Source organism: Prunus persica, chromosome G4 (genome assembly GCF_000346465.2).
Source record: "Prunus persica cultivar Lovell chromosome G4, Prunus_persica_NCBIv2, whole genome shotgun sequence".
In the NCBI taxonomy this organism is placed as follows: Eukaryota; Viridiplantae; Streptophyta; class Magnoliopsida; order Rosales; family Rosaceae; genus Prunus; species Prunus persica.
Window position 1 is genome coordinate 9,025,648 of NC_034012.1, and position 15,298 is coordinate 9,040,945.

Genomic DNA, 15,298 nt, shown 5'->3' on the forward strand with positions numbered 1-15,298 from the left:
GCCTTCCAACACTCATATTGATATTGCATGACAAGTTCAAAGCCACATTGTTTTGTAGCAGAAGGCTGATTTTCCACCATTCTCTTTCAAAATATATAATATACCAGCTTCTGTGCTGTATCAAAGTTGATCCAAGGGATTCATAATTTAAAATTACCATGCTGTGGAAACATCTATATTATTCTTTCAGCTATATGTGTGTGTATTTAGAGAGGGAGTAGAAATGATACATGAACATATAAGTTTGAGAATGAAGAAAGTTTGCTCAGTTTCTCTATTTTCTGTTGTCCCAGTAAGTTGAATCAGGATTGACTGGATAGAGATCATGAGCAGATGTAGATGAACCAGTCCAAGGCCCTTCAGTTGACGCAGTTTGTGTCTGGCTCTCGCCGGTGTTCCTTCCGAAACTGGATTGAAAATGTTTCCTCATTGCTTCGATCTCAAAATTTGAGGCTTTTGGATCTGAGACCAATTCCTGAACAGCAGCCCTGCCTTCAAGCATGCTCACAACTGAAGACATGGTAGGCCTAACTGTTGAAGTGACATTGCAGCAGAGGAGAGCCACATTGATTGTAAGCATCATCTCTTCTTTGTTGAAGTCTGAGCCCAACCTTGGATCCACTAGGTCCATCAAATTCCCTTGCCCTTTTAGTAGTTGTGCCTAGAAACATATATTGTCAGAGCTAATTTGTCGATCTTTACAAATAATTTCACTGATCTTACATATATTGTCAGAGAAAGATAATGTCAAATGAAGCCAGACTTGATTCTGGATCATCATTAAAACTATTGCAGTATCAGTCACTTTCTCTCAGCCACAAACATAGAATAGAGATCAACAGTATCAGATTAAATTTAACTTTAAACAAGGAAGCAGTAGAATCATTTTACCCAATCAAGAAGATAAAAGCTTTTTTCCTTTCCTCTGTAAGTGGTGTTGTTCCTCCCACTAACAATTTCCAATACAAGAATTCCATAGCTATAAACATCTGCTTTGTCAGTCAGATAACCCCGCATTGCATATTCAGGCGCCATATATCCACTGCAAAAAATTGCTCATCATTTCCCCATATTTAGCTTAGCGAAATACTAAAAATACTACAAAGTTTCTTTAAGAGTACAGATCTAGTTAAGTTTGAAACTTATAAAAAGTAGAGAAACCACCATCTGTTTCCTATTTCTATGGACCCATCGTCGGGGTGGAAGAAATCAAAATAAAAGTATAAGAAGAAAAAAATATATATCACCGGGACTCACTAAGTTCCAGCAATACGGGTGCTAATGTGTGTGTTATCCTCTTCATCAAGCTTGGCCAATCCAAAGTCAGATATCTTTGGGGTAAGATTTTTATCAAGCAGCACATTAGTAGACTTGATGTCTCTATGAACGACCTTCAATCTTGATTCCTCGTGGAGGTAAGCCAAACCTCTTGCTATACCAACACAGATCTTGTGCCTTGTTGGCCAATCCAACTTCAACTGACTTTGTTCTGGTCCTTCAATTTGTCAAATTACTCAAAGTTAGTTATAAGGGACATATTTTTTATGTATAAGATCTTTTATACCCATCTGCATGAACCAAGTGAAGTTTAGGCATACAAGAGTAATATTTACCAAACAAAGCACGAGCAAGGCTATTATTTTCCATGTACTCATAGACAAGCAATAGTTCATTTCCTTCAATACAGCATCCATGAAGCTTGACAAGATGAGGGTGTTGCAGAGCAGAAATCATGCCTATCTCATTCACAAATTCACGATTCCCTTGCTTTGATTTGGAAGAAAGCTGCTTGACAGCAATTACGGTGCCGTCTGATAGAAGGCCCTGCATTTGAGAAACAAAGTCAAAATCCCTTCACTAAAAAGCAGAGCAACTTTAGTAAGAATGCTTACAATTAGTCAAGTTAGCCCAACAGCAATAAATAAATAGAAATATTGGTTCTGCAGAATACCTTGTAAACAGATCCAAAACCACCTTCGCCAATCTTATTGGATATGTCAAAGTTGTTTGTGGCATCTTTGAGTTGCCTGAAGCTAAATTTACCAGTTTGCAGGTCCACGCCCTTTAAATCTGTGTAAGAAGCAAACTCATATAAGAAATTGTGTCTACACGAATTTCACAATGGTACCATTTTTATTTCTTAATATCATGCGACTGATTCAAGGCCTAGAATTTAACAAGTAACTGGATCTATAGGTAGGCAGACTTCGCATCGAAGGTTTCAACAGTATAATATATTCTAGCAGCATCAAGGCCTTAGAAAGTTCAATATCTAAATAAATATCAACTTACAGAGTGTGCCTAAATATACACGAAAAGTATATAGAAAATAACAGCTTCAACTGCACATACCATCCTCCAAAGTATTTTGTTGTCCTAGGAGGCCTCTCCTCCAAAGAATACCAAAAATCAGTAATATAATGAAGACTCCCCCAGCCACAATTCCAACTACTGCACCTACAGATATGCCACTTCCACCAGATGCAGGGGGTACAAAGTCTGCCGGAAGAAGAATAGCTTTATTAGAGTAAATGCGAATGTAATAGATAAGAGATTGCATTATTCAAACAGCTACCTAAAGCCGGATCTCTTAATTGTGTTGTAATATTAATGCCTAACATGATATTTACATATGAGAAGCTCCCAATGGTCTACAAATAGCAATTAGAAGAAGCTCAGAACAGTGTAAACTTACCAGGATCTACAGAAATAGCTGATATAAGAGGACCATAAACTCCTCTAAGAGGGATACCGGTCGTCCCTTTCCCAGCCCAATAAAAACGGATCTCCAAGGTACCACTAGTTACGACAGCAGTATAGTTCATTATGACTGCAGTACTAATCCCACCAGCTTTATCGACAATATTGAAATCCTTCTGCACTAGTCTCCCCTGCAATATCCTAGTTTTGTTACATAACATTTCATGACCGTAATGTGGTTCATTTTTTCAGCCTTGACAACCTATTTTACATGTTATTATTAGAAATTCATAAACATTTGAATTAACCAGGAACTAAACAGTGTCTGTTGACCTTTACCTGAATGTAAACATCAAATATACGCCTTCCCAGGCTTTTATATGTTTTGCCATTTGTAAACCCTGTCTCTGCAAAATGGAGGTTTACAGTGTAGTTTCCATTTCCCAGACAAAACCCAAAATAAGTTAGAGAGATGGGAGAAAGGCGTGCTTCCGTGTACAGTTGTGGATTGGGCATAGAGAGTATAGATTTATTAGTTTGGATAAAGGTGTCTTGAGGAAGGCCATCATCAGTAAAGTAACCAGTGCTGCTTAAAGCCCAATTTGTTGAGCTCTGGCGAAATGATGAATGTCCAACTGAATCTGTGTCACTATTAAATGTATTTTTTTCCCCAAAAACAGTTACTTCTTTTCCACCACAATTTATATGGAGAGAGTACCAAGCTACAACAGAAAGCAAAAGATTAGTGGCCATTGAGGAGGAAAACAAAAAAGAATCAACCCCAGAAGAAAAAAAAAGGCAATTATTTCTATTATTCCATTTTGGCATTAGAAGATTCAGGGGTACGATGAATGACTGCACATGCAGGTTCATGATGGGTTGAGGCAAGTGTATAATGGTCTTCTTTCACATGGTACTTTTCCTTTTGGATCATAAAAGCCTCCAGCTCCCCCAAAAAAAAATTCAAAGATAAATAAATATATCTTGAAGCAATATGTGGAAACCCAACTTACTTTTTGGACATTTTGGAGTTCTGAAACATGAAACAGTTTTTCTGGTAGGATAATGCAGGATCCAGAAGAAGTCAGCAAGATAACATCATAAATGAAAATAAGTTGTAAAATAAAATAAGAATACTCAGTTGGAATGCCAGGTAAATTTATCTACGCAAGATTTCAGAGGATTAATTTGTAACTTACGAACTATTTCCCTTTGAAGAGCTTGCAAACAAGTTCCTGTAGAAATTAACACAAATTGAAAATTTAAATTTGCTCTATAAGACACAAACAAAGTAAACTCAAGCTAATGAAAACATTCTTACAAGCCGCCTTGTGATTGACAACCTGTGTCCCCTATGGTGAAGTTATTATATGAAAGATCACTGCACAAAAAGGGCTGTTGTGTAAATTCCTTTCCAAATGCAGTATGAGACAGAAAATAAAATGAGGAGCAAGAGGTGGCTGGTCTACTAATAAATGCAAAAAATTGTTTTGGAGATATGAGGGAAACCTTGAAAAAGCTTAGGAGTCATAAACTTAGGAAACATTTTAGGATAGTTTCAAAACTTCAAAATCTTACATGAAAAGGAATAGCTACTATCTAAGAATGCTATCAACAATTTTAAAATCAGTGATCATGAGAAAATAAAGAATGTACATTAATGCCTATTTCATGAGTATAATTGTAAGTGAAGCTCCAATATGAAAAGTCATGTTAACGCATGTCAAGCTCCATTATGAAAAGTTATGTCATAACGAATGCACTATGCTTTATCCAGTAATAGACAGCATAAATCTCCTTACTAAATAACTAAAGACTAGACTTTGGAAGAGAAGCTTACACTTCTTTTTTCGTCCAAGTAGGCACGGGTCCAGTCAGCAAGTTTCCAGTTAAGAATCTAAACATAATTGATACAGGAAAAAGGGCATAAATTACTAGAAGGGGGCATAAAAAATATATATATCTTCTGTTGTTTGCTTGAGTATTAACGAATTAAAAAATAAATTCATTCCAGTATAACTTGTGAGTCATTAGTTATATAGTAAGCATGATTAACACGTCCAGCTTGTAGGGCTGGGGTGTGACAAAACCATTGGAGAATGTCTGCTTGAGTTTTCTTGTAAGAAAGCCAAGATTTGTAATTCAAATTGCTTACATATAATCCACTTTTGCTAGAGCAACAAAGCTGATTGGAATTTCCCCGGTTAGCTTGTTAAAGCTGAGGTCTCTGCACAAACCAATAACAAATGCATTTCAGATATGCTCCCCTAGAGAAAGACGTTATTTAAATTAAAAATAATAATAAAACCTTTCCAGGAATAAGGTAAGTGTCAAATATATGCCATGATCTGCTCGTGTATGCATGTGTGTGAGTACGCTGATTACTTAAAAATAGCGCATGTTCTCTTTGTACATACAGAAACATGTGGCCCCCTCCAACATCCTCAAAGTCATTCAATAATCCTTGAGTTATTAGAATAGCATCTAGAAAGAAGATAATTTATCTGAAGACAGTAAATAAAACATGGACAAAGACATTTGTACTAACAAAGTAGTCAAACTATTCATGTCCCCGAGATATGGAGGTAGCCGTCCAATAATATTGCAACTCCTCAACATCCTGTAACAGAAAAACTAAACTTTTGAGTTTGCAAAAGACTTCTGGTACAGACAGACATTGTGTGTCATGCAAGCATTAACTCACAGTGTCTTCATGCTTTTCATATTCTCAAGTGGAGGAAAGGGTGCTTCAGGCCCACTCAAGTCAGTAATTCTCCTGCATGTTAAAATTGAGCAATGAACATAGATTACAGAATTGCTAATCTGTTTGTATTTATAAGTAGATACAAAATCAAAATCCATACTAACAAGTCAGTTAATTTTGTCAAAAGAGAAATGTTGGAAGGAATTGGCCCCGTCAAACCACTAGCCTGAATCAGTCTGTTTGAACAAGTCATAACATTTGAATTAGTGATAATATTCAGAATCAAGTAGTAGCAAAGATAACCAAAAAAAACTCACATTTTTTCAAGATTTGTCCAGTTCTGAATAAAATGAGGTATCTGCCCAGTAAAGTGACTGTCACCCACCCGGCTGCATAATGATTGGCAAAAGGAAAACAGTACCAATTAATCCTATAATGCGGTATTTGGGTGCTTCGGAAACCTTTAAGAAAAAAGAACAACAGAAGCTTACAAGTCTTTTAGTGTGGTAAGATTTCCAAATGTATCTGGCAACTCCCCAGTAAAATTATTTGAGGTAAGAAGCCTAACCATGAAGGAGACATAACAATTATATTAAAGATAAAGAAGTCGATGATTTCTGATGAAAATATCTAGCATCTGTCTACAGCAAAGCGATTCCATATATAATAAACCAAATATTCTTTTATCACGATAAAATTTGGAATAGGACAATCTTACATTCTTTCTATGTGGCGCAAATTCCCAAGCTGCCAAGGGAGCACTCCAGATAAATTATTCATAGTGATGTCCCTACACAAAGCAAATTCCGTTGAGTTAAAAAAAGATCATCATTAAGGATCTCCAAAAAATCAAGTAGGGGAAAGAAGAAACAAATGCGTAATCAACACTCACAAACTCTTCAAGGTTGTGATGTTTCCAATCTCTTTGGGGATAGGACCGGTCAAACGGTTTGCAAGAAGGGAACTGCAACAAAACTCATATGTTTATGATCACTTTTATCAAATAAATTCAACATTTATGATTCAAATGGCTCATGACCACTAAAAGGCCATGAATATGTAATGGCTGAAGAACACTGAAGTCAGCACTAAAACAACAAGAACATCACACACACACAGGAATGCATAGCCAAAAAAGACCGTACATGTTGACAAGTGGAAGGGAGCCCCATTCTGGAGGGATGGTACCATTCAGGTAGTTGCGGGAGAGGTCACTGAAAGAGAGTGAAAAATGAGTCATTTTCTCATTGACAACAGGCATACAAGTAAGGTAACAACGTGCTTACATTTCTTTGAGATAGGTGAGCCTGGCCATCTCTACTGGGAGTGTTCCTGGCAAATCCTGAGCTTTCATAACTCTGTGCTTCATCACAAAACGAGGTTTCAAATCTTAATTGCAATTTAACAAAGACCTGTCTCGCAGCTATACTGTGACTAAAAGGAAATGCTTCCACACAAATGAGACCAAAACAGTTAAAAAAACACAAATTATTTAGTAGACAAGGACTGGAATTCAACTCAGGCAATGTCCTTAAAATGAATAAAACTTGCAATTTTTTGGTCAAGAAGAATAAAACTTGCAATTACACGAACAGTTAATGTGCATTTGTTCTGTAGTGATAATAAGCAAGCCAGCTTTGTCAACAAGTTTCAAAACAATGCCACCACCAACTCACCATAGAACTGAACATCAATGCTAACTAAGATCCAGCTCAAAAACACATTGTAGTAAGTGAGCAAATTGATCACTCACAGCCCATAAAATACATTGTAGGTAGAATGTGTTGTGTTACTAATTTGTGCATGTATATGTTTATATTATTATGTTTTTTAAACTTATATTTAAGAGTTGACTGATCCTCATTATTAGGGGCTTTGCAGTAGTGTTTTGCCTCGAGAAAAAGAAAATTTCTGGATCCGCCATACAGCTGAGCTTATGGTCATGGGTCAATCAATGAAGGAAGGTTCATGCAATGATTCTTCTTTCACTTTCAGTTTCATAAATAGACATGCATTTATTATTCATGTCAACTGAAACTTTCTTGTAATGGGGATAGCAAAAAGTGTTATTCTCATTGCATGAAAGTCTCTCTCCCCTCATAAACCTATTTCGTTTGATGTAATAATTGGTGTGATTTTTAGATTAGGTTTTTTTTTTGTGTCATACAGATTAGTTTGTGTGCAAAACAAGACAAAGACAGGGCAAGACTTCAATCTTATCCTTCTAAACTTTTTACTTCTTTCATATCTAATGTGAAATGCTCTCAATATGGTCCTTCACGTATATCCTCTTATTAGGTGATGTAAGAGTATGTAAAATCCTTGGACCAACCACGTGAATAACATTGATTCTTGAAATCATCTTAAGATAGTCAAAGAACAAAAGAAATTTTCAAGAGAAAGCAATTGGGAATATGACGGTAGAGAATAATGCGTATCTTTTATATCAAATACATTGATACATAACCAACCTAACTAATTATGTTAGCTAGTAGTATTAATTAACTAGATGTCTTAGGCATTAAGCATCCCAACAAATTCTGAGATGATATCACTGACTAATCTAATACTCCTAAGTGTATCAACATCAAAATTAACTTAAGCATATGTAAATAACCTATCCTAACACTACTCATGTCACTTAATTTAAGAGGAGTGCGGCTACCATGTATTTACAATAGTGATAGAATTAGTGTGGAGTTAGGTGGAACTAAAATACGGAGGATATCCTTACTTTTGTGAGGGTTGATGGACAATCCACTGGATCCGGCACGCAGACGTAAGAATTTCTCCTAATTTAAAACTTGCCTAACATTAGAAGCTCTCCTACCTTGTGAGTGGTCGGCTAGGGTTATGAGAAATGGTTGAGGGAGCTACAAATGAATAATATAAAGATTGGGTCTGCTTCGAAGTAAAATAAAAATAAATAAACGAGTTGGGCTTGGTGAGATGGTTAAGAAATGGAGTTGGGCTTATTTACTTATTAGACTTTCGGAATTGGGCTTGGTGTAGAGGTCTAACAATATATAGATAAATAATAAAATTATATATTTTTTAATTTGACCGGTCCGGTTCGGTTTAGTCCCTTTTTTTGGGTGTAGAATTGAAATTGGAATCGGCCAAAACCGGTACAGCTAGATTTTTTGAATCGAGTTTGACTTTTTAGTCAACACAATTTTTTCTTGGTTTTTTTGGGCCCAATTTGGTTTAGTTGGCCGACTCTTCGGTTCCAATGTTCACCTCTAAATTTAAGGACCTCGGAACTAAATTTAACAATACCATACAACTCAATCTTTAGTTTCCAACTTATGTGACATTCTCACAACGAGTATTATTTTAACACGATTTTTCCAAAGCAACAATCTCGTGTGTATATTATGTGCCAAATAGATTGCGAGAAAAAAATACCTTTGAACCTAAAAAGTTACCATAAGTACCATTTAACTTGAGTAAATTCTGAAAGGAAAAATATATATAATATACATATATTCCTCAAAAAAAAGTTTTGTTTAGGGGTTTCGAAGGACGATCTTATGTCCATGCTAACATGGGCTATAGCCCGAGCGACGTGATATTTTACTATAGTCCAATATTAGTACTTAGCCCACCAAAGCACACCTCCACACCCTCCATCCCAACAATCCCAACCACATAAAATCTTTTTTTTTCTTTAGTTAACTAATCCCACAAGTGTGGCATAAAAATTAACCTCACATAAATATTTAATACTCAGCCCTTTTCAAAAAACACACATTCCTAGAGAACATCCTTTACTTTTTTCCTTTTAAAAAAAAAAAAATTACCTTTTCTAGTGTACATAAAACGACAATTTTTTTTTCCTTACAAATTTTGGCTACCTTTATGTTCATTTTTATTTTCCAAATTGGCTTGTCTAGACGGATTAAAATGGTTTAGTTTTTTTTTTCCCCTTCTTTTGTAATGGATAATAAATGCTTTTAATTCTTTTCCTTTCATGGAGAAGTTTATTATGTAATTGCTAATTGACCTTAAAATTCACTCGTACTGTCAACCTTTTTCGGTTTATATGTAAGATAAATTTAACCCACTCTATTTTCAAATCTTGAATCCATCCCTCGGGTGACACACCATCATCATATATATATATAAATGCATTTCCATGTAAACCAAATAAACCCGATAAGATCATTTGGTGTTAGGAAGAGAGAGAGAGAGAGAGAGAGGTTTACATGCTGGTAATATGGCAGACAGTGGAACTGGCAAAGGAACAATTACAGGTGACACTATACTCAAATCCTTCGACAGGATTGGTATCAGTCCATGGTTTTTGATTGTTGCATGGATCTGCATCTCCACTGAAATCCCAGTTCGTCTTCCCCAGTGTCTTTGCTATGTCGGCTAAAGTTTGTACTACATATATATATAAAACAAAGTGCAACAATAATTTAACACCATATGCTCAATACTCAATATCTACAAATTCATACAATTACTACCATATATATAAATCCAAGCATCATATTACTGAAAGCTTGTACCTACGTTTACATAATTATAAGATGAAGAAAGGAGATTAAGGAAGAAATTTGACATAGATATTAAGATTATATATATATACGTATACCTTCATCTCGTGGCAACCGAGTAGCTCCAAAAGCAAAATTGGCAGAGCAAACCACCAAGAGATAATGAAGAAAAAGTCGAGGGAAGAACATATTCATCAATTAATTTTCTATTGGAAACCTTTCCACATTTGAAGAGGAAAACAGTGCCCAAAATGAGAGCTTTTGAATGAAGAGGTACCGTACGATTGTGTGTATGAAAGATGGATTTGTGAGGAGAGTATTGGTGCTTACAGCAGCTTTTTATAGACAGAGAAATATCGAGTAGACCTTCAAGGACTGAAACTTTAAAAAAATTATGTCAAATACTTTAAAAAAAAATTATTATTCTCTACCACTTACTTTATAGTCTAATCTCCTTTTCTTTCTGCATAAAATTACTTTAAATTAAAGTATAGAGAATGAACTAGGAATCGCCATTCAAGACTTTTCTCAAGCAATAAATGCCGTACACGAAATTAATTAAGTGCATTTTTTTTTTCTTTGTCAGAATTGATTGTATACCTATTTTCTTGTTTTAAATTTTCTCCAACGCGGCTGTGGAAAAATCCAAGTCATCCAACGGAATATTTCTCATGGAATTTTCATCCCTTTGTTACGCTGCTTTCTTTTTTGGTTTGCACGCCACTTTTGCTTTTTATTTTATTATTTTATTTTGTTTCAATGTATTGTGTTGTGTGGTTTCCTATTTAATTAAGAAATATAGTTTGACTTCAATTAATCCATCCAAAATAAGAAGCATTATTTATGGTCAAAACAATACATCGTGCAAAAATCTGTTTAGAAGCAATGTTTTGAACATCTTTTTCTAAAATATGTTTTGCAGATTTGCAATCAACTCGGATTAAAAACTTTTGATTAAGCAAATCATCTTGAAATTTACTAATGCATAGTACAATAGCTAATATTTCTTTTTTAATAGTACTGTAATTATTTTGCGACTGAGTCCAAGTTCCAGAATGAAAACGAACAATCTGTTCTGGAGATTTTGGACAATTTCTTTGTTTGAGAATGCCACCATAACCTATGTCAGAGGCATCTGTTTCAACTATCTTGAAAGAATCAACTGAGGGAATACCAAGACAGGGAAGTGTCTTGACATGAGCTTTGATCTGTTTGACAATACGACCAAGGAGGAGGATTATTTTGCAATCTGTCAAATATTCGTTTTCTTGGTTTCAATATATGTCAATCTCAAGTTTCTCCAATTGATCAAGTCATTCAGTTTGCTGATAAATTTCCTGATCAAATTCTTGATAAGAGTCAGTTGCAGAGGTTCTTAGGATCCTTAAATTATATTTCTGATTTCTACAAAAATTTGAGAAAACAACACTAGAAAGAGGAGTCCCGAGATTAGTCATCAACTATAAGCCTCTTAATGCAGTTCTAGAATGGATTAGGTACCCCATACCTAATAAAAGAGATTTCATTAATCGATTAGGAAAAGCAGTTATCTATTCCAAATTTGATATGAAAAGTGGTTTCTGGCAAATCCAAATAGAAGAGTCAGATAGATATAAGACTGCATTTGTCACCCCTTTCGGTCATTATGAATGGAATGTAATGCCCTTTGGTCTGAAAAATGCTCCTAGTGAATTCCAGAACATCATGAATGATATATTCAATCCTTATAGTCAGTTTTCTATTGTCTATATTGATGATGTTCTAATTTTTTCTGAGTCTATAGAACAACACTGGAAACATTTGCATAAGTTCTTTCAAGTTATCAAACAAAATGGTCTAGTCGTTTCTGCCAAAAAGATCAAATTATTCCAAACCAATATTCGTTTTCTTGGTTTCAATATATGTCAATCTCAAGTTTCTCCAATTGATCGAGTCATTCAGTTTGCTGATAAATTTCCTGATCAAATTCTTGATAAGAGTCAGTTGCAGAGGTTCTTAGGATCCTTAAATTATATTTCTGATTTCTACAAAAATTTGAGAAAACAATGTAAGCCTCTATTTGACAGATTGCAAAATAATCCTCCTCCTTGGTCGTCTATACATACAGAAATTGTCAAACAGATCAAAGCTCATGTCAAGACACTTCCCTGTCTTGGTATTCCCTCAGTTGATTCTTTCAAGATAGTTGAAACAGATGCCTCTGACATAGGTTATAGTGGCATTCTCAAACAAAGAAATTGTCCAAAATCTCCAGAACAGATTGTTCGTTTTCATTCTGGAACTTGGACTCAGTCGCAAAATAATTACAGTACTATTAAAAAAGAAATATTAGCTATTGTACTATGCATTAGTAAATTTCAAGATGATTTGCTTAATCAAAAGTTTTTAATCCGAGTTGATTGCAAATCTGCAAAACATGTTTTAGAAAAAGATGTTCAAAACATTGCTTCTAAACAGATTTTTGCACGATGGCAAAGTATTTTAAGCATATTTGATTTTGATATTGAATATTTGAAAGGCAGTGAGAATTCTATTCCTGATTTTCTCACTCGAGAGTTTTTGCAGGATGCACAATGGCTCCCAAAAAAGACAAACAAAAAGCAGTTGCCAGTCAATCCAAACTTCCTGAGTCGCCCAAATCATCCCAGTCGCTCCGTGTCCTCCCCTCCTGAATGAGTCAGTCAAAACCAGAGTTGCCCAAACAGATAGTTCCCTATCCTGGTTGCCCCCCTCTTTCAGTTGCCACACCAATCTCAGTTGCAAATCGATTCTCTTCCCTTGGTTCCACAGTTGGCCAGATACGTCCCAGTTATCAGTCCACCCTAGTTTCTAGTTATGACCCCTTTGCAGTTGATATCCCTGCAGGCCCATCAGTTGTCTACAAAAAATCATCCCCCTATTTGCCCAAGAGTAATTCTCATTTATTTGTTATTGAATCTCTATATGATGTTGATGCAAATCCAGTTGAAATCGCCAAACACTACTTCCCTCCTGGATTTCATTATATGCCTCCAAGTCCTTATAAGTCCCTCAAGTATTATAGAGATATACTACTTGAAACCCAGTCAGTTGAAATTAAGCCGATAAAGGATCGGGATCATCCCGAAACCATTCTTTATCATTCTTTATATATTCACAGAATTCTAAGCCAAGAATCCTTCAGCAGTCGCCCTTATGAATTGAAAGTTCTTAAATCAAAATTGCAATACAATTATTCTGATTATATTGAAGCCTGGTATACTATCTTTCTTCACCAATCTGAAGATTTTAGTCATTCCTGGTTTATTAATTTTGATAACAAGTTCAAAAGTCCTTTCCCATACTGGTTCCTCCATTGGTGGGAAAAACATGGCCCAGTTGAAGAAATTCTCCCTGTCTCAGTTCTTGAGTTGATTCGTCATTATACCAAATATGCTAAGTTCACCCAAGTTGATCTGTTCTTTCCAAAACAGTTGCTTTTTATTGCCAGATACAAGGTCCCTTGGATTCTCAAATGGTCCTACAGAATCACTAAGGATATCCGAGTATTTGCCCGCCAATTTTCAGTTAAATGGTGGGATAAGTTCGAAGTTGACAGAATTGCTAAATATGTATATAATGACCTCCCCCGGGAGCCAGTTCCTCGCCCAGTTTCTCCCACTGGATCAGTCCGATCTTCCTTATCAGTTGAAGGAAAATCCAAGTCTGAGCTCCAGGAAATTGCCCGTCAGTTGATCATTCCGGCCTCTCAAATGGATGATGATGAGGACAATGTTTCTCCCTCGTCGTCTAGTTGCCAACCCATGCAGAGTCCAGCTAAGCCCAAAACCTGGTATGAAGACAGCCAGGATCCCTATGATGCCTACGACCTAGGATCAGACTAAGTCATCAGCATCATAATTGCCCTAGTTGCAGCATCTTCTAAAGCAGCAGACAAAGCACTGTTCGCTTTAGCCGAAAGTAGTCATCAGTTGAAGCATCTTTAAAGCAGCAGACAAAGCACTGTTTGCTTTGAAACAAATCACCAAAAGTAGCCGAAAATATGTGTAATTTTTAAATCCAGTTGATACTTGGCGTACATGCACTTTCCATAGCATGCTTACCATCAGTTGTTGACCATTCCTATTTTGGATTAATTTTGCTTATAAGGATTGATGTGTTTACATTTCTTACTACAATTGCAGTAAGATTTGAATGTTGTTTAAGAGAAAATATGAGTGATATGTGTTATAAAAATGGTTAAGAACTATCTTTTTACCGTCACTTGAGAAATATATAAATATAATTTTGAGGAATAGGGAAGCCATGAGTCGAAAAACTTAGATGAGGACTCAAAGAATTGGAATTGGATCAACTACTCCCTTAGTCGAATATCTCATTCCTAATTTTGAGAGTATTTGATTATGGAATTTAACGTAGAACTCACATAATTTTTGGTTCCCCATGTGTTAAAGTCATGAATAAGAATCATTCCAATTGTCATGTGTTAGTAAACACATAAAGCAAAAATCATTTCAATACCCACATGTTAGTAAACACCATAGTCTAAAATATTGATAATATGTACGAAATATCGAGGATATTATCGTTTTTTGGGGACAATGATATTTTGAAATGTATCCATACATATATTGTATAAATATCAATAATATCGGAAAGTATCGATGCCGATAATTTCTCTCATACTTTAGCAATATTTGTCCATTTCCTCGTCTAAGAAACCTTTAAACGAAAAAAATTGAGGTGGAATATCTGATAATTTTAATTATATTTTAAATGAAGAAATGGACTTATCAAAAGTTTATATAATTATATTATATAACATGAATGAATTTTCCTGGTTGGTCATGCAGGCACTTACAAAGCATATGATGATTTTAATGTGCCCGGAAACTACTTGTTTACTGTATTTATTATAAATCATTAAGTACAGTCTATCTACTATGTAATTGTGGAAGTAGCACCCATAATACAATGGTTTTGCAGTTTTTGTGATGTCTTTTGGGAGTTATATTTTATTTCCTCTATTGCTATGTTCGTATTGTTAGTTTTTGTGCAGCTAATGTTTTTAGCTTTCTGTGACAAACTTGTAATCTTATATGCAATTAATCAAGCTCAAGAAATTTAGGCTAATTTAAGTCAGCAGTCAAAATGATTACAGAAATTGAGATCAAACATGGCTCAAATGGATTGGAGCATTGGAAGATGACTTGTTCTTATCTACTGTATCTGTCTAAGCCGAATCTGCTAGTTCATGCCTTCCAACACTCATATTGATATTGCATGACGAGTTCAAAACCACATTGTTTTGTAGCAGAATGCTGATTTCCACCATTCTCTTTCAAATAGAAACAGTAACAAACCTTAGCTTCCAAGTAATTTATTCAGTTTTCCTGACTCTAAACCTCTG

The 15,298-nt window shown here is 35.3% G+C and overlaps 1 protein-coding gene across 2 annotated transcripts; it reads right to left on the reverse strand.

Annotated features, from left to right (window-relative positions):
• Positions 163 to 10,317, reverse strand: LOC18778682 (probable leucine-rich repeat receptor-like serine/threonine-protein kinase At3g14840). 2 transcript variants are annotated; one of them, XM_020562066.1, is made up of 24 exons: positions 10,008 to 10,317; positions 9,613 to 9,793; positions 6,691 to 6,762; positions 6,550 to 6,618; positions 6,297 to 6,368; positions 6,123 to 6,194; positions 5,896 to 5,967; positions 5,722 to 5,793; positions 5,569 to 5,640; positions 5,405 to 5,476; positions 5,249 to 5,320; positions 4,856 to 4,927; positions 4,541 to 4,597; positions 4,022 to 4,081; positions 3,900 to 3,935; positions 3,714 to 3,754; positions 3,040 to 3,422; positions 2,696 to 2,891; positions 2,353 to 2,499; positions 1,952 to 2,070; positions 1,614 to 1,824; positions 1,258 to 1,495; positions 892 to 1,042; positions 163 to 661 (listed from the first exon to the last, which is right to left on the reverse strand). In XM_020562066.1, the coding sequence occupies exons 1-24, from the start codon at positions 10,102 to 10,104 to the stop codon at positions 275 to 277; spliced, it is 3,021 nt and encodes a 1,006-aa protein (XP_020417655.1). In that variant the 5' UTR covers positions 10,105 to 10,317; the 3' UTR covers positions 163 to 274. The 2 variants fall into 2 exon arrangements, with proteins under 2 accessions (XP_020417655.1, XP_020417656.1); XM_020562067.1 differs by lacking the exons at positions 9,613 to 9,793; positions 10,008 to 10,317 and adding an exon at positions 8,139 to 9,593.

What these genes read in the sequence shown, in the direction of transcription:
- LOC18778682 (XM_020562066.1), bottom strand. Translation starts at nt 10,104, where the DNA reads ATGAATATGTTCTTCCCTCGACTTTTTCTTCATTATCTCTTGGTGGTT. An exon ending in TGTCAATCACAAGGCGGCTT is followed by an intron (nt 3,936 to 4,021) that starts GTAAGAATGTTT and finishes TAATTTCTACAG; the next exon opens with GAACTTGTTTGCAAGCTCTT. An exon ending in AACTCCAAAATGTCCAAAAA is followed by an intron (nt 3,423 to 3,713) that starts GTAAGTTGGGTT and finishes TTTCTGTTGTAG; the next exon opens with CTTGGTACTCTCTCCATATA.